At 38.2% G+C, this 24,940-nt stretch overlaps 1 protein-coding gene across 1 annotated transcript in view; it reads left to right on the top strand.

The window, feature by feature from the left end:
- ARHGAP23 (Rho GTPase activating protein 23) overlaps positions 1 to 24,940 on the top strand; it is a 129,037-nt gene that overhangs the window by 32,609 nt on the left and 71,488 nt on the right. Inside the window, 3 exon segments of the mRNA XM_026710871.2 lie at positions 12,887 to 12,911; positions 18,914 to 19,006; positions 21,003 to 21,081. Coding sequence (XP_026566656.2) covers positions 12,887 to 12,911; positions 18,914 to 19,006; positions 21,003 to 21,081 — 197 coding nt within the window.

Here is a 24,940-nt window from a genome sequence, read left to right as displayed (position 1 = left end):
TGATAGAATTTTGCAAATCTAAAAATACGAACTTCATGCTCTCTCTTTCAGTTATTTGAGCCATTAGCTTGCTTTTTTCCTAAGTTTCTTTCTCTAACCATTTAGCGACTGCAGGCTTCTACCAGTCTTGTCTAAATGTTTCCTGGGCAGTATCTTCTTGTCTCTTTCCCTATGGTCATTCTTACATTCTCTTACAGAGTCTATGACTCAACCAAATATATGCCTATTACCTGAATTGCGCAGTATTATTTTATTGCTTTTTGTCTCCTTATTGCTCTACTGTATACAGTAAGAAGGGCGATGCAGTGGATAAGCAGTTAAAAATGCTGAGCTTGTCAGCAGGAGATGCTGAGCTTGCCAAGCCAGAGAGCCTGGGGTTCAAGACCTGAACTCTGCACAATGGAGTTAGCTCCCATTTATTTGTCCTAGCTCCTATTCATCTAGCAGATTGAAAGCATGCAAATGCAAGTGGATAAATAAATATCACCTCATGGGGAAGGTCATGTCCTTTGGCATATAGTCATGTTGGCCACATGACTACTGAAATTTCTTCAGACAATACTGGATCCCTTGGTTAAGAAACAGAGAAGAGCATTGTGCTTTAGAGTCAGAAATGACTGGAGAGGGAAAACCAGAGTTCTCCAAACTTGGCAACTTTAAGACTTGTGGACTTCAACTCCCAGAATTCCTCAGCCTCAGCTATACTGGCTGAGGAATTCTAGGAGTTGAAGTCCACAAGTCTTAAAGTTGCCAAGTTTGGAGACCTCTGCTTTACACAGTGGAAATTAATTTTTAACTTTTGATACAAATAATGTGCAATTTAGAGAACCTTTTTTGGCAATGAGATAACAAAGATGACTTTTTATTAGCAGTCAATTTTTCTGGAATTTCTCACAGGCACTTCCCAATTTACAACTGCAATTGAGCCTGCAATTTTGATCATAGGTTGTAAACATCATAAAGCAGGTCACCACATGACCACACTTGATTTTATGATCTTTTTTGCAGCAGTTTTAAAGAGAAAGCTGTTATAGTTAAGAGAAAGCCACAGCTGTTAAGCAAATCTATTGTTTGCTTTTCAAATGGCTCTAACTCTGGTCCATTGCCAAGCTTCCAATATACATTCATGTGACCATGGGAGAGGCCCCACAGACCAGAACTTCAAATCCAAATGGGGTCTGTTGTACAACTTCAAAAGGTCTCCAAGGGACAGGTGTAAGTTGAGAACTACCTGTACGTAATATAAATCTCTAGACACCCTCAAGCATTTAATTTTTTTTTGATGAATGCATAATATTTATTTTTATTATTATAAATACAAATATTATAAAGTATAAGAAAACAAGTCAGGCCTGAATCTCTCATGCACATTACTTATAAAAACACATTGTAATTTCAGATATATGTGTCAGTTGTTACTTAATTTTCAAAAAGACCTCTAGCTTTTGGTCAGAACTACAAGATCTTTATTATTGTTATTTGGTGCCCTTTGAATTACCAGATTGGGTGCAGAAGTAGTTCCATTTTTGAAAGTTATAAGCCTCTTCTCTGTTCGTGTTGCCATGCAATTCCACACTCTCTGAATCTGTTTCTAAATGGCTGAAAACAACTACTTCTGGATGTTCTGTTCAGATATAATATCTGGTGTGTAGAGCCAGCTTTCCACTTTCCAACCGATACAGACTAAAAAATTTACCCTCTCTTTTTCTTCTTTTTTTACTTTTGTCATTTCAGAAAAAGAAAATGGGTCCTTTGCCAGATAAGTTCAAAGGCATTGGAGAGTGGCAGAAAAAGAGATGGGTTTGGGATGTGTTAAACCACTTCCTGTCTGTCTCATTTCTGCAGTGTCAGCTCCATCTGTACAAAAGGGTGACTGTTGTGTTCCATGGTTTGGACAAAAGACTGCCCATCTCTCACCCCCTCCTCTCTTTAGATAGAGCCAACCAAAAATTGGCTCTGTTCTCTGTTGGACCTTTTCTCCACCCAAGAATAAAATCCCTATCCAAAGTTCTTTCTCTGTGATAGGAGTTCTGAAACTTGAGTGATCTAAAAGTTATTTTTTGTTGTACTGGGAAAGTTTGGCCAGTGCTGGAAACAGCTGAGAACCTCAAAGAAAAAACAGCAGCACTTGTGAAAGAGAAAAGAAAGACGGCCAACTAGACAGCCAACTAGATAGCTGAAACCCTGGGGTGAGGAAAAAAGTTTGAAGAAGAGTCCTTGTGGGTGAAGTTACAAAGCAGAGTAAGGATATTCTGATTGTATCTTATTTGGAGATGAGGACAAACAAGGCTAGGTAGATATGAGAATAAAGATAAAGAATAAAGATAATGCTGTGGTAAATAAGAACATATGATGAGTGAGACCACTGGCATGTACTGTATGTATTTATATGTCGGCAATTCCATTCAGAGTTATGGTGGCTTTAAATTTTAAAAGGATTTAAAACAGGGGTGTCCAACCTTTCACCTTCCCTGGGCCACATTAGAAGATGAAAATTTGGTTTGGGCTGCACATAAAATAAAATAACAGTAACGATACCTGATCATCCCCCAAAACCATAGAAAACATAGTTAACATATTAAATTTATTTGGAAATGAAGTTAGTGAGATGTTTTTATTATTTATTATTTATTAAAAATTATTTATTTTTTATCACAGTTTTTTTATCAGTTTTTTTATCACAGTTTATTTTCCGGCCAAATTTTGGGGGAGGGGGGGAGAAAGCTTGCCCGCCTCACGCCTACCTCTCCCTCCTGCAAATGGCCTGGCTGGATGAGGCAGGACTGGAAGGCAGAAGCAGCAGCAGCAGCGGCGGGGGCAGAAGCCTTCCCCTGCCACCGCTGCTGCTTCTGCCCCTGCCGCCCCTGCCGCCGCTGCCCCTGCTGCCGCTTCTTCCCCGCCACCATTGCTGCTTCTGCCCCGCGGCCGCTGCCCCCGCGGCCGCTTCTTCCCCCGCCACCGCTGCTGCTTCTTCCCCGCCGCCGCCGCTTCTGCCCCCACCGCCGCTTCTTCCCCTGCCCCAGCTGCTGCTTCTGCCCCCGCCGCCCCCGCCGCCGCTGCCCCTGCCGCCGCTTCTTCCCCACCACCATTGCTGCTTCTGCCCCGCGCCGCTGCCCCTTGTCCGCTTCTTCCCCGCCACCGCTGCTGCTTCTTCCCACCGCCGCCACTTCTGCCCCCACTGCCGCTTCTTCCCCGCCCCGCTGCTGCTTCTTCCCCGCCTGCTTCTTCCCCCTGCCACCGCTGCTGCTTCTGCCCCTGCCGCCGCTTCTGCCCCCACCGCTTCTTCCCGCCACTGCTGCTGCTTCTTCCCGCCACCGCTGCTGCTTCTGCCCTGCCGCCACCCCGCCACGCGTTCTTCCCTGCCACCACCACCGCTTCTGCCCCCGCCGCGGGGCAGCGGCGGCGGGCAGAAGCAGCAGCAGTGGCGAGGGCAGAAGCGGCGTGGCAGGGTGGCGGCGGCAGCGGGGTGGCGGCGGCGGCAGAAGCGGCGGCAGTGGAGGCGGGGGCAGAAGCGGCAGCGCGGGGGCAGAAGCGGCGGCGGCGGGGTGGCGGCGGCAGCAGAAGCGATGGCGGCGGCGGCAGGGGCAGAAGCGGCGGCAGCGGCGGGGGCAGAAGCGGCGGCGGGCGGGGTGGCGGTGGGGGCAGAAGCAGCGGCGGTGGGGGCAGCAGCGGCAGCGACAGCGGGGGCAGAAGCGGCAGCGGTGCTGGCGGTGGCATCAGCAGGAGGTGGCGCTCTGGTGGCGCCCGCCTTTTCTCTTGCTGCTTGGCCTGGCGCTCGCCTCGCCCCGCCTCGCGCCTGCCTCTCCTCCTCCTCCTTGCTGGCTCTGGCACGAAGGTTGGGGTGGGCACTGGGCCGCATTACGAGGCGACCTGGGCCGCATGCGGCCCGTGGGCCGCGGGTTGGACAAGCCTGATTTAAAATATTCATTGTACAACACAAAAATGTAAATGATAAAACATCCATAATAAATATATAAGCATAAACATCTGTAGGAATTATTAAATGTCTATTATAAACATCTCAAACCAAACAATAATGTTCTATCATCCCAATAGGATGATTTAAAAAAAAAAACAAAATTATAATAATATTACAATAAGAATAACCAACAAGGCAACTCCGAAGGCCCTCAAGAATAGTTTTGCCTTCAGCTTTCCCCAGTTCCTTGTAACAGCTTTAACCTTTCTTGTATTATCCTAGGAAAATTGGAGATTAGGATGCAAGCATTCTATTTCTTTTTGCAGGTCTTTGTATTTTGTGATTTTCTCCAGTTCTTTCCTTTTCTGTTCTGATATCGTTAGGTAGTGCCACATCCATTATCCAGACTTTTTTTGTTTTTCTTATCAATAGTTGTTAAATCTGGGGCATTATGTGTCAGGTTCTTCTCTGTTTGAATTCTTTAAATCCTAGAGAATTTTAACTTCTTCATTTTCTATTATGCTTTTTATTTGATGCTCCACTAGTTTTTGTTTGCAGGCAAATGATACTCCTTGCAGCTATTCCAATGCACCATTGTTGCTATTTTATCATTGTGTTATTTGTAGTCAGTTTGTGTGATCTTGCAGCAGCTCTGTAGCTTTCCTCTATTTACAGATGCCTGCAAAGCTTATATGCTTGTCAAACTGACAGTTTGGTAAGTATGTATTTCTGGTATTCAGATATCTTTCATTTTCTCAAGGCTGATGAACCACACAGTCTACTCATTTTTTTTGTATTATTACAAGATTTTTTGTGTGTGTGTATGTGTGTGTGTGTACACACGCGCACACACACTCATATGTCATGTCATATATATTATGTTCCTTTCATATTATGTAATGTCATATGTCATTTTTCTTTCATATAAGTCGCTTGAAACGTAGGATATCTTCTTCTTAATAAATAAATTTCTCATATGTTTTAGTGGACACAGGCATTTCTGTATTTGTTTCAGGGCCAACATTGTTCAACTTGAAAAACACTTCATTAGATATTTATGTTTTCCTATTAGATATTTATCTTTTTAAATATTTGGTCATTATTAACTTGCCATCTGCACTGATGGCATAACTTTTTTTAAAATTCTTTTCCTTTTTTGATCGTTGCTGTTTCTTTCCTAGGTTTGTCATAATAAGAACTTTGAGACATTTCAATCAATCATGGGATTTTGCAGTGAAAAGTGACAATAAAATACTACATAGTCAATCAGATTTGATTATAGGATCATGGCCTTGTGGACAAGTGAAATCAAATAAAAATTATGGAGAAGTAATATCAATGAATTAGTGAACACTTTTTGCGAGGAGTGGCAAATAATATAGTGAAAGATAAATTTGATTATTAATACGTAGAAAATATCTGCCAAAAGCTGTAAACAATTTGCAAACCAGCATCTTTTTTCTGATATTTTGCATTTATTTCTAAATAATGAAGCACTGCCAATTTACTTAGCTAGCTCTCTTCCTGCAATGCTTGCCCCATGGAGTTTATAATAAAAAAATAGAAACAATGAAGAAGATGACAGAAGAGAAGGATGAGAATAATATAGGAATGAATGGAACGTTATTTCCTATAAGTTTTTTTTTTTAGTCTTCCCTTATACCATTGAGCATGTTTCTTCTTCTCTAAGCATGATGGTTTTTGACTCTGGAGCCGGGTTATATAAAAGGTTAAGTGAAGAAACCAAACCAGGAGGACCGCCTTCAGTAGTCTTTTTGAAAGATTCCCATCTCTAGGGCAAGGTGGAGATTCACTAGTAGGGTGAGGCTCCAGATCTAGGGGCTGGGTTTCGATGGAAGTGATTCATTAGGGTGGGAGCAAGAAATCATGCATCTCATACCAGTGATTTTTACCAACTGCCAGAAGATGACTTCATTGCTTCTTTGTGCCTCATGGGAAGATAGGTTACCTTATGCTTGCAGTGAAAAGCACGAAAGACACCAGCTGCCTGAAGCGAGTGGGAAAAGACTGAGAGATAGGTGTATGAACGAAAGAGAATTAAACCTAGGGATTTTCTCTCTGCTGTTTGTGCTCCACCCTTTCTGACTCTTGATTGCATCTTAACTAGCACATAAAATTCCATGAAACAAATAGATCTAGTAAAATAAAAAAGAGAAAACTTGAGATTAACAATACTAGTAACAACATCACAGTGGTGACATTAATTGTCCGGTTGCCATTCTGAATGGAAATATTATCATAAATACATTATGCATTTCACATAAACAGAATGCTGAAGATTTCAAGCTGAATCAGGTATGAAAACTATTGTGATTTCTTTATTATACTGTAGAATCCAAACTTAGATAAGAAGCAAATAGGAAACCATTAATTTTAATTGCAGTTTGTTAAACAAAACTAGTTGGTTCTCCTTATTTGGGTATCTTAATAAAGTGCAGAAGAGATATCTCTCATTAGATAGCCAGGTGTGAGGATCTAAACAACTTGTATAAGAATGTATTGCTTATTTGTAATTAAACAAAATTTTTAGATTTTTGATGGAAATTGACACACAGATATTTCAATAACAACCTATATATAGAAGTAATGGTTGTCAAAAGGCCACTATACGGCCAAAAGAAAGCCTCTAGTGAACATTTTAAAATTGTTGATCTTTTAAATATAGGAACAGCAAATTTTTCAGTCATTTGGCTTGACAGATCTAGACACTATTGTGAAGTGCCATTTTCTTCCACTAAGTTTTTGAATATAGAAGAGAGCAGGAGATTCATTGGTCAGTTTTTAGAAAATTACCTATTCACATTTGGAAATCTGCCATAAAATGAACTTTAGCCTAACCGAAGCCTTGCGCTATCACACTATTATTATTCCTTAAGTATATTACAGTATCTGAGTCTTCAGTTCATAAATTAAAGATCCTTTGTTGAAGATTTTATTATCTGAATCAGATAATAAATCAGCTTGCCTATTCATCCATCCCGCCATCATGCCACACCATCCTAAAACTAGTACCATAGATTTGGATCAGCTGCAACGATGGGGAAAATATATTACGAATGGAACTGCATTGCTCCATCACTTCCCTTCCCTTTACAGAGGCCTATTCTCACTTTCATTTCTTCCGGTATAGCCAGATATTATTGGTAAAATAGCATGGGATTTCTGTTTCTGGGTTTCCCTTTCTGTGATTCAAACAGGGGTGAATGCTGTTAGAGACAAATTGCAGAATTAGATGGATCTCCTTCTGTTTAATCAAATAAGTAGTGATGGTGACAGAAATCACAAGTAGGAGGCTTGTAGACCTGAAGGCAAGAGACTGCTTAACCTTCAGCTAACTTCCAGATTTCTATCAGTTTCCTCTGGTTTGAAATAGTTTTATCAGTTTCCTCTGGTTTGATAGCTTTTTTTGTAGAACCACTTGCTTTGCTTCCCTTCCTTTCTGAAAACGTGCTTTGATGAAAAAGGTCTGAATGTAAAAGAAGTTTTAGCAATAATAGAGACTTCCTTTGTAAAGTCAACATAAGCATCCAGTGTGGTCAGAATAACTTTTGAGATAGACCTTGGAGCTAAAAGGCATATTTTTTTTTGTTTATCATATTTGTCAGTGAATGCTGCGTACAAGTCTTCTCCTACATCTTTATAGTTGGAAGTGCTATGAGCTTTTCCTGCCTCTCTTCTTTTCAAGCATTTTGTGTTTTGAAAAAGGGATTTATGATAGAATTGATAGAGGAGTTTCCCTTGGAGTACTGTCATATTTTGCATTTTGGGGAAAATGTTAGACTATTCCTTAAATGGTCTTAAAACTCAAGTAATTATGAGAACAGACAGGTTGTCTATGTCCATTACTTCTAAGAATGCCAGTACAGTGTCTGCATATGCTAATTAATATAGTGCTATTGGTGTATATTTAGAAAGAACAGGTATGACTGGTCTCTATCTCTACAAGTTTAAAATCTTTAGTTGTAAGGAAATTCCAGATAAATTAGAGACATGGGTGGGAAGCAAGAGGAGATTATGCAACGATTTCAATTACACATACTTTGATTTAGTTATGGAAAAACTTACATATTTACAGACACTTAGTACACTCCATTGATAATAATTTTTGGTAATGGACTAAAAAGAAAAGTTAATGAACTAAGTTTTATAGTGGTAAGGATTTCCACAAGAATCAGGAAAGAAGAGAAGATGATAAATAGGAATAAGGTTTGGAATGGGAGTATGAGTGGCTCTTTGTCCTCACACCTCCTCAGTCATTCTGTGCCAATCTTGTACCGATGCCTGAAGAAATTGCATTTCAGAAAAGAGTATGCTTCCAGAGGTGATATAAGCAAACATGATAAATTGCATAGTATGGGTAGAAGGGAAAATTACCTTTTGCAAAACCTCTTTTCCAATCAAATTTGCTGTTAAACAAGTGCATACAATTGAAGTGGAAATAGTTCTGTGCATCCTCTGGCAAAGCAGAGAATGGTTGCTTAGCCTATCCCATCATCCCAAAACTCAAATTCTGCCTCGCTGGAACCAGCCAGATACTATAAACATGGCTATATTTAGCATCTTCATTTCTGCATTGCTATATATTTATGGCTTCATATTTAAATATATGTTGCTGAAGGGTTTGTTTTTAAGAATCTTATTTTGTGATGTGAGTTGACAAGATCTAATTTTCAGAGGAGAAAAGACATTGAGTTAGGAATAAAGGAAGGTGCTACAGCCTTTTGAGATAATCAAGGAAATAGGATGGCATAAAAGTTTGAAATCAAAGTCTGTTTCACTTCAAATTAGTTCTCTGGCAGAAACTTCAGAGATTTAATTTATACTTAACTACAAGAAAAACATTATTCAGAATAATACAATATATATATTTATATTTATATATTTATATTACAAATATTACTTATAGTTTCCAATTGTAACTGTGTTCATATGGATGAGGTTTGGAACAAATGAGCAGGAGGCAGAAAACATAATTGTGTCTGGAAACTGCCATCCTATTTCCCTTTGTGGAAAAAATGTAATTTAGGAAAGGGAATGCTTCTTCCTCTTGGGATTGGTTTATTTAAATATAACTGATTACTTTTCTTATGTACCAGCTTGAGAAATTCAGCTCTGTATTATAAGTAAATTGAACCAACCATCCCTTAACCTAATTAATTAAACAGTTAAGAGGGTGTTTAAATGCTTATTCAGTCAGGAACTGGCTTTTTCGATCAAAAATACACTAGGTGATTTGGACAGTATTGTTGCCACAAGAACAGAATTGGCAATTAATCCCAGGGAGTTTTAGCCCACCTGGCCATTGCCCTTTTGGCTTAAATGTTAAGGAACAGGAGGTAGATCATAGTTTCCTTTTATAATTACAGTGATACCTAATTCAACTCTTCATAGAAACATTTTTGCAACAGCTGGAACACAGTCATTTTCTAACTGATCACAGTACAGAAAAGAGATTTGTTTCCTTGTCATTCTTATGCAGCATTGTACTAAGAAAACCATTGTACTCTGAACTCTTCTCTCAAAAAGCACTAACTGTGATGGGTGGGTAGTTTTTATATTTTCCTTCCTTTCTTCCTCTTCCTTGGCTTTAATTGTGCACGATGTACATGCACATTGTTTTTCTGCTAATATGAGTGGTGGGAGTGGAACTGAAATAAGTTTGGGGGAACAGTTTTTTTTCCTTTACAGGATGATGTTGAGTTTTCTGGATATGACATCTGTTTGGCGTGGTTAGCTATTCTATTTTAAGGCTGGCTTGAATTATATGTAATTTTATGCTTAGCTTAACGGAAAACATTAAAGCAAAATTGGCCAAAGTTTGCATATGAGATAGAAGTTTGCAACATAGAAGCTGAAAATGGGATGTTATTTACAAGAAATAACGAATATAATAAATCAAATAACTATTAATTAAGGAATCATTTTAAGTTAGTTGTGGCTCAAACGTGGGAAAAAGAATGAAGGTACAAGACAATGAGAACTATTCAGTTTAAATGAGAAAATGTAAGCCAACATATGCCTTAAAAGTGCTAATCTTTGGCTGGATTCTAGCCATTATTGCTTGAAGATCTTGGGCTGTCTGACAAATCAAATTAGCTTTTGAAAATAACACGATAGCAGAGAGGCCATAATTCTATAATAGATTGAAAATATTTTATTTACAGAAGCTTTGAGATAAAGTAAGATGTGGAATCAGTACGTGGATAATTGACTTACATTATAGCTTTAAATGCTGATATGGATCTTACCTAGTAATGATTCTAAATACCTAGTAATGATTCTAAAACTTGTTTTTAACTATAATTGCATACCTGTTCTGGTCAACAATACAAATCAGGGAAGCCACTAAATACTTTAGTAACTATCTAATGGATGGTCACATTTCAAATGATCTTGCCATAAAATCTGCAAATAAATGTTCCAATGATTTAAAATTAGCTGCTATATTTTTAGATAGCCAAATTAATGATAAATAAATTATGCAGTTCCAGAAAACATGTAGTGTTGACACAGAAGCATGAATAGGATCGTTTATCCTCAGTTTTAAAAAAGAGAAAAATAACAATTTCACAGCAATACATCAAGAATTTTGTAGGTGGTCCTTGACTTACAATCATTCTTTTAGTGACAGTTTGAAATTACAACAACAATGTAAAAAGTGACTTATAATAGATTTTCACACTTATAACCCTCACAGCATTCCACCAGTCACTTGTCCAAAATTTGGGCACTTGGCAACCAGTATATATTTATGATGTTTGCAGCATCCCTGGGCCATATGATCACCATTTATGACCTTCCCATCTACCTTCTGACAACCAAGTCAATGGAGAAAGTTGGCTTATTATCATGTGATTCACTTAAAAACTGCAGTGATTTACTTAACAAATGTTGCCAAAAGATAAAACTGGGCATTCTTCACTTAACATTTATCTTGCTTAGCAATGGAAATTCTAGTCCCAATTGTGTTCATAAGTTGAGAACAAAAATCATGTGGATTTTTCATTTTACAGTAGCCAAATGTAAGTAATACTAAAGGTTATTAAAGGAGAATGTATTATTACTCAATTGATTTCAGAGATTAAAGCAAAATGAAGAGTGTGCAGTATGACTGAAAAAAAGTTTTATTAATATAGCATGTCAGTTTCATCAGACTGCAATCAGACTAATTCTATATTGGCTTCTATTGGCTTTCAGTTAAGATAAATTTGCTTCATTCATTTCAGCATGACTAGACTGGATCAAACCCAGTAGAAGTTAGACATTTTGTTAATAGCACAAGATATTTTTTCAATGCTTTCTGAACACAGGGTTTTAGTTTTGCAACGTAACAGGCTGGCCAATATGAGTTGAATTCATGGCTGCTCAATTCTAATAAAAGGACCCCATCACCTGGTGAACTTACTGGCGTACAACAGGTGCAGGAGTGAGACAATGTAAGGCAGCATTTGAAAGTTCTTCTGTTGCCTATGAGCAATCCTGGTGACATTCTTGGTATTAATTTTTGCTTCCACAGCATCTCAGATTCCTTGTTTCTACAATAATATTAATGACATTTATATTACAGCAGTTCAGAACTAAATAGGTATCTTTACTACAGATTACATTCTGTAAATTTTGCACTGTTCTTAAGTCAAGAATGTGTATTGATTTAGAAAATCAGAATGCATATTACATATATTAACAAAAATATATAAGTGAAAATGACATATACAGTAAACAATTATTTGGTGTCAGTAATGCATACATTAGAATTGTATACCAGCATAAGTATTAGAATGGCCCCAGCCTTGTTAGTTTTTCTAAGGCCCTAAAGCGTGGTTGAGCCTGAATGTATTAAGGGCCCTATTCCTGGATATATTGCTAAACTGGCCAAGTATCTTGTTCTTATATATATATTTAATTTGGATGTTTTAGTGTTTTATTGGTTTTACTGTTTTTATTGTTTTAAAATGTTTATAAACCTTTTTTTGAATTGTAAGCCACCCAGAGTCATCAACTGAGATGGGCAGAACAATCAATCAAACAAATAAAATAGAACTATAATCCTTTCTAGACATATTATTTATGAGGTGCCATTCTGTTTAGAAAGCAGGAGTTGAGTTTTGCACCATTTCTTTAGTCTTACATGTTGGCTTCACTTAAGGGGAAAACAACACCTTTTAGCATCTTTATTAGTTTGCAACACACACATACACACACCACACCCAGAGTCTGCAAACCATCCTGTAACAGCTCCATCATCTGAACACATTAGCAATAAAAACTTAAAATTCTTAGGTTTGTTCCCAGACTTTTGTGTTGGGCTAGGACTGTGGTGTCCATCTTATGACCAAAATGGCAGGACACAATTTCCCTGTTCTTCGCTACTTTGGATTAAAAAAAGAATTACAGGTTTTCTAAAAACATTGTTTTTATATAGAATTTTGTAAATTACAGTATATTAATATTGAATGTAAGTAGTAAAAAGTATTTCTATTGCAATATCAGTAATTATGGATAATAATTTTTAATCTGGTGTGTCATTTCTGACTTTTTGATCTATGGGAAATGCCTAAGTTAAATACGCATATATTGAATTGTATTATAAATCTTATCACACATTTGCTAAAAATCAGAGGCAAACTTATGCCTTTTTATCAGCATTTCAAAGGCTCAAGCAACATAATTTAGCAGTGCATGGAATTTTATGGTTTTTCTAAAAAAGAAAAGCCCATAGTTAGTAGGCTTAACTTTCCTTTCCTAGTTACTTATATTTTAGTTACTCCAACTATTCTACCTACTGTTTTGTCCAGTGTAAGGTTAAATATTTTGGAGAGGGAAAAAAACTTCAGTAGCATTTAAAGTAGCATTAGCATTTAAAAAACAACAACGTAAAATGATAACTTCCCTTTAACATCTTATGTGATATGTGTATTTTAACATCCTTTTTTCCCTGTCTTCCAGGAAGAAGAAAATGGAAACAGAACAGGTATGTTGCTGTATTTCTTTGATCATTCCTTAGAGCAAGGTGCATGTGCTAAACCAAATGTCTGTCAAGGTGTTGAGAGAGAAAGTGTACACCTAGGACAATTCTGCCTGTCAGTTTGTCCTGCTCACCTCTTATGCTGCTTCTGTTCCTGAAGTCAATTTTAAAATTTTGAGTCTTGATTGTGGTGTTTTGGCAACAGAGATGGATTAGTGCTCAGTTCATACTATAGCCATTGCAGATTCTTATTGGTTGTTTCCTGTGTATTACCTTTCCCATCAGCACAGAAAAGCAAGCCTCACTGGCAAGATTCTGAATGGGTAGCTCTATGGGTACTTGCCTTCTTTTAAGGATTATTTCTTTCTTATTAGTTCCCTTTCTTTCCTTATGCTACCCTATTTCTACATTATTCTATAATGCAATAAATTGGATGTTTTAATTCACCCATGCATTCTAAATAATTTTTGTTATGTTTTCCCTCCCTTTCTCCCTCCTGCTGAAGACAGGTTAGAATTGATTTATATCATACTCTGTGCTTGAATGAATAAAAACATAAAATCTCTTATGAGTCAGGCTTGACCTCTGCTGATCTCATAGGTGCATATGCATAATTTTATTGGCAACGCTATAGAAGTACTTTTGGCAGCTCTGCACATGCGCAGGCTGGGAACTGGCTCCAGCTGCTCCTCTGCCTCACTGCTGTCCAACTCCAGAAGGCAGCTGACAACTGCCAGACTGTCCTGGCCCCATCTCTGCCTCTGACTCAGAGCCCTTGTCCAAGCCTTCTTCAGCCTCCAGTACTGGCCCATGTTCCTCCCCAATCACCTCACTATCTGATTCTGCTGCCAGCTCCACTAGCGGGCCACAACACCAGTGGTGGAAGCTATTAGAAGCTTAACACTCAGCCAAAGGCATTTCACTGTGCTTGATTAGCTCTGTTTACTGCAGGATGAGCCTACTACAACTGTGGGGGCACAGGGCACTACAGGTATATTTGCACAAAACCACCCAAACCCCAAACTTGGCCCAGTCAGGAAATCACAGAGGGCCCCAGTGAAGGAGCCAACTGGGTGCCTGGTAACATTAGCTAGCTCCAGCCAAAGAGGTGGCCAAGTACAGTCTCAGGTGTCTTCCCTCACAAATGGAGTTTCACTAAAAACCCCTCAGTGACATGAGGGATGAGAGCACCTCCTTTAGTAAGGGGCTCACATACAAAAGGGCCTGCCAAGAATAAAGCAAACAAAGGTCTGGCAGCAGCCTTCGTCGACTCATAGAAGTTCCCAAGCACGGATGACAGACCAGATGCTATGTCCCTCACTGCTGAGATTCCCGAACAACTGCTGCACTCTTCCCCAATGGTGTCAGTACAAATGGAGGGCATTTACATGAGGGCCCTCTTGGACTCTATGTGCAATGATATTACTGTACCAGGATTTTTATGATAGGCACCTGAAGCCCCTGCCCATACAAAAATTGGGCGATTTGAAGATTTGGGGCATTGGAATGGAGAGATTCCCATACAAGGGTATCTACCTATCCAGGCAACCTTTGCTCCCCTCCCCAATTGTTGGATACTCTGAAACCATTGACATCAATGGTTAGCTGTTTTGTCCAGAGTCTGTTTCAGCCTAAAGTATCGGCCTGGAATAGGGAACTGAGATGCAGATGCCTTCTCAAGAAGACCTCATTGAACTAAGGCCCCTGGCGAAGAATGAACTACGCTATCCCCAAATGCTATACAAGCCTTATATCAAGGGATTGAACACTGGGTTAGAGGAACAGTGGGAGCAGAGGTCATGACTGCAAGTGTCCTCAACTTACACTGCAATCCCAGCCAGATGAAAGGAGGGGGGCTGCTGCATATTAAACAAAAAGGATTTGAGAAGGGATCATGTGAAAGATCCACTTTGTGGGTTGACCTTGAGAGCTCTGTAGAGTGGTCATTGGGAAATCTTGCTGACCAACTCCCTGAAGATAGCCTGGCTGCTGCTTAAAGAATGGGACCGGCTCCAGTTTTGGAGTGGGGTGGTTTATTGGAAGGGCCTCTCTGATGGACTTAAGGAAATGTGGCAGCAGTTCCACCCAGAGAAACATAAAGAAGTAGTACTAACCACATTAAACAACAACCATGGATATTTGGGGCCAGAAAGGACCTTCAAACTATTAAGGGATCAGTTCTATTGTCCATGTATGAGAGCAGAAGTTGAACTGGAGGTCCTGTAGATGCTACATTCAGCAAAAGGCCCTACACACTCAAGGTCCAATGGAGCTAGTCTGCATTGACTTTCTGTATCTAGAACCTGATACAAGTGGGCAGGGGAATGTATTAGTGGTGACACGCCACTTGTTACGCACAAGCATTCCCAACAAAAAACAATGGGCAGTCATGATAGCCAAAGTTCTGGTGGAGAATTTCTTTGTTGATTGTGGGCTTCCTCAGCAAATACACTCTGATCAAGCTAGAGACTTTGAAAGGTTGGCTCATCAAACAATTGCTCAACTTGCTGGGCATATAAAAGTCACGCACAACTCCCTACCATCCCCAAGGGGATTTGCAACCTGAGAAGTGTAATGGTGCTCTCCTTGATATGTTAGGAACACTGTCTGCAGAGCAAAAGCAGCACTGAACTTGACATATTTCTGCTATGGTGATGCATACAGCACTATGGAATAGTATGGGAAATGATGGTACTGGATACTCTTTCTGATGTTTGGAAGGGAAGCCCAACTGCCAATAGACTTAGCATTTGGAATTTCATTAGACCATACTTCATTAGCCTTGTACTGAAATTGCGAGTAGATTGCGATTATGATACAGATTGAAGAGGAATCTATACGAGAGGGCCCAGTCTATCTCAGAGACCTGAGACTGCAGGAACAAAAGGATCAGTGACCTGTGGGTGAGAATCCAGCACTTGCAGCTAGGTGATCAAGTGCTATTGAGGAATCTAGGCATCCCAGGGAAACATAAACTAGCTGATTGGTGGATCTCCCAACCTTATATTGTCTGAGAGAAATTGGCTGGGCTATCAGTATACCGGATCCACCCAGAGGGGGCCATGGGACCACTGAAGATGTACTGAAACCATCTCCTACCTCTGAATGAGGCAGTATGTGTCTCCCAGCAGCATACATTACCACCCATGGAACCTCTCACAGAGGGGAGGAGTCCAGTGACCTCTACATAGCCACTTTCTTCTGTGCTGGAGAAAGAGGAAGACAGTGATTAGGAGGAGAGCTATACGAACTGGTTATTTTCACTCAAGCTCTTTTAGGTGGACCCACCCATGTCAGACACGAGTACTGGACCAGGAACACTTAGGCCAGAAGCATTTGAATTTGTGCCTCATGTGCAAGAACAGAAGGACATCTTTGGGGAACTAGTAAGGCAGGCCAGTGAGCATTCCACTCAATAGCCAGAAACACAGAACAAGACTCCACTCTCAGTGATACCTAAGCCCTGCCATACCTCCAGAGAGAGTCCTGTCCACGTGGCTGAACCTAGAAAATCAAGACCAATTCATACTCCGCAGAGACTGACATATCACTCTTTGGGCCACAGCATGGCAGAGGTGGCATTCACTGCCAGACGGACCTCAGAAGCACAATTGCATCCCAATGGGCCCATGGGGAAGGACGTGTTGGACCCATCCTCCAACACACACACAGACTGTTGATAGGAAATTCTATAGGATTAGTATCATCTCACCAGCGAGAGCCATATAATGTACATACGGGCTGTTAGTAAACTGGCTCTCTCTCTTTGGAGGACCTAAGAAATTTGGGTGGAAGGGGAGTGTGTAGCAGGGGTAGCAGGGAGAGCAGCACTGATGGACACGATCAGCTGGGCAGCCCTGTTGGAAATAGTGCTACATATATATTGAACGCCACAGACAATACTACTACCCTCCAAAAAGACCTTGACTATGTATCAGAATGGTCAATCAAATGGCAATTTCATATCTCAACAAATAAATGCTCTGTCTTACATATTGGTAAAAAAAATCAGAAAATAAAATACAAGCTAAATAGTCAAGACCTTGTTGAGGATCCAAACTCTGTCAAGTACCTTGGAGTACTCATCTCTAATAATCTAAGTGCTAGAGCCCACTGTAACTACATAGCCAAAAAGGCATTAAGAGTTGTTAACCTAATCCTATGTAGCTTGTTCTTTGGTAATATCAAACTAATACCCAGAGCATACAAAACATTTGCTAGACCTATACTTGAATACAGCTCATCAGTCTGGAACCCACATTACGTATCTGATATTAACACAGTTGAGAAAGTCCAGACATACTTCACAAGAAGAGTTCTCCACTCCTCTACTCATTGCAGAATACCTTATGCCACCAGACTTGAAATTCTAGAAAACCTAAACTATGCCACCTTAGGTCTGATCTAAATATAGTATATAAAATCATACATCGGAATGTCCTACCTGCAAATGTCCTACCTGCAAAGCTTCAATCATAACGATACAAGAGCACACAATAGATACAAACTCAAGGTTAACCACACCAAACTTGATTGCAGAAAATACGACTTCAGCAACAGAGTGGTCAATGTTTGGACTACTCTACCTGACTCTGTGGTTTCTTCCCCAAACCCCTAAAACTTTAACCTTAGACTGTCTACTGTTGACCTCACCCCCTTCCTAAGAGGCCTGTAGGGGCGTGCATAAGCGCACTAATCGTGCCTACCGTCCCTGTCCTATTGTTTCTTTTTATTTTTCTTATAAGTATCTATCTCATGTATTCAAAACTATGTTTATTCTTATACCTGTACCTTGTAAGCGATTAACAAACAAACAAACAAATAAATAAATAAATATTCCTTTTGTGGGCTGCAGTCATTTACTTTGCCAAAAAGTTATCCACTCAAAACAGGCAGTGTTTGGCAATATCATTTTTTGCATAGGTCAAAACTCTGGACCTCCCAACCCATCATAAGATAAAGGTCAAACCATTATAAATACCTTTCTCCATATCAGAATTATGGTTCAATTTCTATTGCATATGTTTATGTAAAAAGAAGAAATGTATGGTTTGTTTGGAATACTATTTGGTTTGTAGTCTTCCAAACAAATCACACATTTTATATCTAGTATTGTATATCTAGATTTATAAGCCCTTTTTAAAAAATGAATCAAACCTTCCCTAATTTAAGTGCCTTCTAGATATGAGTACTACAGTTCCAGATTTTCAGCAATGATCATACTGGTTGGAAAAATCTGAGAAAGGATTCATGTGATGGAGAGTTTGTAGTCATATCAACAGTCTTTTTAAAGAATGATAGGGCATTAAGGATTATAAAGTTGAGAGGCAATTTCAGTATTTTTAAGGGTGCTGTAAGAGGATCACTGTGAAGTCAGTTAAGTTTTAATTAATCATGGTAGATTTTTTTCGCTTTCCCATTTGTAATTCCAGTGCCTTGAAGCAGAATACTAAATTGAGCAGACTTGATGCCATCATAAATGCAATTTTTGCTCTTTGTCTTTCAAAAAATATTTTGACTTTTCTGGATGTACCCTTTAAGAAGAAGACACTGAGCACTGTTGGAATAGTTAAATCAGGGCAGTATTGTGGTAGTTATGGAAGTATAGCTATACACTTTTTGGAATTGTATTATGATATCACATTAATATCAGCTCTTAGTGACCATATAAATAGACTTTTTCAAGGATGATCTACCTTCAGTATGGTTGTTCAGATTTTCCAATGATGTGCCAATTGCTACTGTAATTAAATCCATTTATTTTGTTGTTGCTTGTCTTTTTCTTTCTGTCCATGGATTTTGTAATACCATATGATTATTTTTTTAGGATATATTGGAATAATTTGTATGAAGTTCCCATTTCATTTAATCTCATAGACAGCCTGCTAAACAATTTGTTACCATAATTCAGATTTCAGAATTCTACATGGCTTTATCATAGAACATGCAAATAAATAAGATAGGTATCAAAACTCCTGGTACTATATATATATATTTAACATACACAGCACCTCCACGGAACCGGCTGGAACCCATGGACACCATCTTTGTCAAAAATGTAAAAGAAGATGGGCCAGCACACCAGGCTGGCCTCCAGACAGGTAAGACATGAATGCCTTTATTACAGATATATGTCACTATTCTAATGACATGGTCAATCCATTTCCCCTATTCCCTGCCAGTAACTACTGTATACTAACAGCACATGGGGATGCTTGGATTTATGTTGAAACAACCAGTCTAAATTCCACATGCTGTTGAAAAGTTTCAAGGTTTGTCCGTCCTGCCCCCCCCCCCCATGCACTTTTCTGTTTCTCTTCATGAAGAATAAAAACCAAACCAGATATAGAGATGGAATGTCTGGAATGGTTTTTCACTGGATATCTCAATTTTGTAAGAGATAAGGATTAATTCACCTCACACCAGCAGTTCCCAAGGCACTTGGGACAGAGTAATAAGTTCAGTCTTACGCATGGCTACATTTACTTCTTGGGAGGTTAACTAATGCACTAAGATCCTCGTTACTGGCCCACTTATGAATTTTGTATAACATGACATTATGTAGAAATTTGAAGAAACAATTCTCATTTGATTTTTTTTTTCATCCTGTTTTCCCATGCTAAATTGTTTGGGGATCTTAGTATTAGTAAGCTAAAATGAGCACTGTGCAAATATGGAAAATGCTCCATGTTGCGGCCATATACACATTCATCTCTCCAAATTTCTTTGGTTTTACTCTATACTGGAGTAGCCTCAGAAACCTGGACATAACTTTGATGCTATTGTGAATATAATTACCTTGCCAGGCAGTAGAATTCAGAGAGAATATGCACCCACTTTATGCAGGTTACAGATATTCCCAGTTCACATTTCATTGAACGATGTATGGCTCTTGGTCACCTACATAGTCGGATATCCTAGCTTCTCTTTTTGCTTGAGGGAGAAAAGTGTTGGTCACTTTAAAACTCAAGGAGAAGCTGTGAAGCAAATCTGAGAAAGAATGGGGTATGCTATTTCTCCACTGCCTCTGACTAATATTTCAAATGCCACAAAATAATTAAGGAAGCAATGGTGATTTGATTATATCTCTGTCAAAATAAATAAAAACATTCTGGCTGGAAAATATGCTAGGTTTTGTTAATTTTTGTTTTTAATTTTTTGATGGAGCATAAAAACATTTTTCCCTATGATTCTTTATTTCTCTATACAAATCATGAAATAGTGTAGAATCTCAGTTTTCTACCAATCTATCAGGTTCTATCTGAAGATATCAGCTTTTTCCAGAATATAGTAATATACTTCAATATTAATTAAACCAGTTTCCATTTTAAATGAGACTTTAGGCAAAAAGGAACCATTTATAGCTGATCTCCACCACAGATTTATTATCACTATATGAGGAATTGCAGATTTACTATCATGAGGCACAGCGATCTCTCTTATATTCTCTTGGAAAGAGGATGATTCCAGATTTACAAATTTGAATGGAAAGTAACCTGCTTTCTATTTATAAATTGCCTCCATTAATGTAATGGAAAAGCTGATCAATATTCCATCTGTTCAAGTTTTAATAATGTATATAAAAATTGGCTGGAATGATTTCCTATATTAATTATATAATATGTTTTTGTTTTTTCCTTTTTTCTATTTTCTGTTTGGTTTGTGTCTCTATCTTTTAATTTTTGTTCTTTTTAAAAAAATATTTTTAAAAAGCAGTTATTTTATTCCAAAAATCATCTGTTGTATTTTCAAGTTATGCTGTTTTTAAACTGCTACTTTTCCTACTGCAGAACATCTAAATTCGAAGTTTTGAAAAAATGTAGCTTGTACCTTGCTCTCTTCCTTGATATCTTTGTGAATTTTAATATTAATATTTTAATGCTTTATCTTGTTTTTACTTGGTTATATGCTGACTAGAGTTGCTGCTAGACAAGATGGGTGGCGTATAAGTTAAATGAATGAATAAATAATAAAAACGGTTTGGCAAATTTTGTCGGTAAAGTATCTTTCTCTTCTCTCTTCGTTGCCTTCAGTGCAAGATGCAATGGATGTAACAAGGTTACGCTTTCTCAGTTTCCTATCTTCTTTTTTTTGCAGGAGATCGATTGGTTAAAGTAAACGGTGAAAGCATCATTGGGAAAACCTATTCACAGGTTATCAGCCTCATACAGAACTGGTGAGTTGTTTCCACATCCTTCCTCTTACAGATCTGTTATAGATACCATCCTGTGAACTTCATAGCACTGGAAGCAAGGAACAGAAGTAACCGATTCCACCAATTAAAAAGGTTGAAACAAAAACTCGTTAGGCCTTAGATCCTTGATGCTGCCATTTTCTTTCTTTCTTTTCCTCCTCCATGGCAGGCAGTCTACTTTCTTTACAAGGACTCTAAAATTAGTTATGGAATCAAATTAAAATTTCCTGATAGAGACTAGTCTTACTCAACAAGTTTGTAAATCATCCCTTAATCTGGTTCTGGTAATAAGGGTAGCACTAGTCATTTGTCACTTATTTTATTTATTCATTATTTCTTAATTTTTTATCCCATTGTATGTTCACCATCTTCAGTTATTTATAAAACAATATCTAATACTTCCTCCTCCTCCTATTTTAATCACAACAGCAACCCAGTGAGGTAGGTTGGGCTGAGAGAGAGGGACACCAAAGTCATCCAGGTGGCTTTCAAGCCTCAAGTGGAACTAGAACTCAGAGTTTCCTGGTTTGTAGACTTGTGCCTTAAATCAGTACACCAAACTGGTTTTTTCTCCCAAATCCAACAGATTCTCAATCACAAAAAATAATGCCCAACATGAAAATAGTAGGATTTTTCCAAAATTCTCAGGGAATTTCTCAAGAGCAGGTCTCCCCCTAGTGGTTATATAATCACACTTCTGAAAAAGTTTTCCTTGGAGGAATTTTGCTCAAGATACCATTGATGTTTGGAGCAAATCATGAAATGAACACAAATGAATTTTGTAGTGTCATACTCTTCCCAGCTATTATACCCTGATGTAGTAAGCAAATATGTAATTTAATATAGTTCTGTTGTCCTGTGTCTCCCATTATTCCATTTCCCACAGATGTCCTTGCACCTATTGGAATTTAATGCAATTAAATTGAATAAAAACGCAGAAACTCAAGAACGCTGCATATTGCCAGACATATTTTTACACTGAAAGTCAGAATGATCATATACACTTCGTAAAGCAATGGCAATTTTTATGGGAATTTTTGTCCTTTATGTGACTTTCTAAAATAGATTGTTTCATCAGATTGTTTGAAAACTATAGAGAAAATATGTTAGAACTCATCTTCTCACCATTACTTTTAGAAGAAAAATGTACAGTTTAAGCACACAACTCTGTAAATGAAGAAGCTGTTAGTGATTTTTTTAAAAAAAAAATTAAACCAGACAAATAAAAACGGGTTTATTTGAGCAAGAAAAAAAATGAATACAGAATTCTAAACTAACATTGCTGAAGTCAGTTTGGTTATCTGTTTATTGAATAAAGTATTGACTTCAGAGTTTATGCACAGATCCTTACAGTAAAATGTTAGAACTTGATTTAATATTTCACTGAAGATCTAGAGTAAGAATGGGATCCATACAAATTTACAGATATATCAGATCCTATAAATCCTTTGTTGACCATTCACTCATTGCTTTACCAAAGCCAGATTGTTGTTTGTTTGCATTCAGATTAGTTGTAGGTTAATCCTTAAAACAATTGCAAGTTATTTGTAGATAGGTAGTCTGGAACAATAACAATAACAATGTGGAACTTTCGAACCCAAACTGACATCTGGCCCACAACATGCCTGACATCACTACTGTAGAAAAGAAAAAAGTCTGGTTCATTGATAGTGCCATACTAGGTGATAAAATTGAAGAGAAACAAAAACCCCCACATAATATTGTGATCTGCAAATTGAAGTTGAGCATTTGTGGAGGAAGAAATCAATGGTTGTACCAATAGTAATAGGAGCACGTGTAGTAATACCCCAAAAGTTGACTAGATACAAGGAAATTTTGAACTTATTAGACCTGAATATTCAAACTTTAGAAAAAAACAACCTTTCTCAGAACTGCCTATATATTCAGAAATTACCTTAATGAGCTTTTAGGTCCTTGGTCAGGACTTGAACTGTTAAGTTTTTGCCAGTCCCAGTCTGTGAATTGAATTGAAGAAATTAATAACAACAACAATAATAAACAATAATAATGGAAGAAGAAAAAGGGAAGATCAAGGAAGCACTGGAAATAATAAAGCAGCAAATAATAGCAATAGCCAAGAAGATGAGCAGGTACGAAGCTCGAATTACAAATTTTAATTCAATCAGAAATGTTTCTATCAATCCATCAATGGAGAAAGTGCAGTGAATCAGTAATTACCTGACAAGGAAGAAACTGGGTGCAGATATGGATAACCCAAAGAAATACAACAAGGATGCAGCTTGGTTAAAAGAAGTGAATTAGAATAAAAAATAAGTTAAAATGAAAGAACTAGTAATATCAGCAGAAATGGTAGAGAAAAAAAGCATAGAAGATCAAGAATTGGTCAGCACCAAGTGAAGATGAACTGCATGGGTTTTGGTTGAAAATCTAACTAGCTTATACCCACTCTTTGCCAAGCAGTTTAACAACATACTATAAGGAGGTGAAATTGAAGTGTGGCTAACATCTGGCAAAATATACCTCATAATGAAAGACCCAGCAAAAGGAGCAGCACCAGGCAATTAGAGACCAATTACCTGCTTACGAACAACTTTCAAATTATTAACTGGTGTGGTAGCTGATGCAGTCCAAAGCATCTAATTGAAAACAATCTCTTTCCACCTAAGTAGAAAGGAAACTGCCCCAACAGCAGAAGAACAAAAGATCAACTCCTAATTGACAAAAGTTTTTTGGAAAACTGTAAGAGAAGGAAGACCAACCTGAATGTTTCATGGATTAACTACAAAAAATGCATTTAACACTCTGCCATATGACTGGATAATCAAGTGCCTAGAAATAACAGGAGTCAGTAGAAACATCAGAAGCTTTGTGCAAAGATCAATAGCACAGTGGAAGACACAGTTGCAGGTCAATGATGAGACTAGGAGAAGTTAATATCAAGGAATATTTCAAGGAAATTCACTATCACCACTACTATTTGTCATTGCACTGTTTCCTGTTAACAATAATGAATAACTCAGGTCATGGCTATCAAACATCAAAAACATCTGCCAGACAATCCCACCTCCTTTACATGGATGTTCTAAAGGTGTATGGAAAAACACCATCTGAAATAGAATCGCTGCTCAACACTGTTTGTATATATAGCCAAGATTTTGCAATGGAGTTTGGAGTGGACAAATGGTTTGGAGTGGACAACTCACTATCAAACAAGGAAATATAGTAAAAACTGAAAGAACCAAGATGCCCCATGAAAATAGCATTAAGAGTCTGGATGAAGATATTTACTACAAATACCTGGGTATCCTTAAGGCTGCCAACATCAAGCACACTGAAGTTAAGACAAAGATTAGAGGTGAATACATCAAGAGAGTGAAAAAGATCTTGAAGTCCAAACTCAATGGAGGAAATTCCATATAAAACAATCAATACCTGGGCAATTCTAGTCATTAGATACACAGCAGGAATAGTGGACTGGACTCAAGCAGAATTAAAAGCAATGGATAAGACCAGAAAAATAATGACAATGCCCTTCATCCTCACAGTGACATTGACAGACTCTACCTACCAAGGCAAATAGGTGAGTGTGGAATGTTGCAAAAATATGAGATTGTTGAGAAGAAAAAGGGCTTTGGAAAAATATCTCAAAGACAATGAAGAAGATGCACTGAAATTAGTATGCAGGAAAGCTTGCTGAGTACTGGAGAGATTAACCTGGCCTACAAGAAAAACCAAATGAAGAACAGAATGGAGGCATGGGAAGACAAAGCACTATATGGCCACTACATGAAAAAAAAATAGCAGGGAAAGCAGATAATAAATAGACCTGGCAATGGCTAAGAGCAGGAAAGTTTAAAAA

Source organism: Pseudonaja textilis, chromosome Z (assembly GCF_049901715.1).
Source record: "Pseudonaja textilis isolate UNSWEBS1 chromosome Z, rPseTex1.2, whole genome shotgun sequence".
Classification (NCBI taxonomy): Eukaryota; Metazoa; Chordata; class Lepidosauria; order Squamata; family Elapidae; genus Pseudonaja; species Pseudonaja textilis.
The sequence above is the reverse complement of the archived record's forward strand: the minus strand, read 5'-3'. Positions and strand labels throughout refer to the sequence as shown.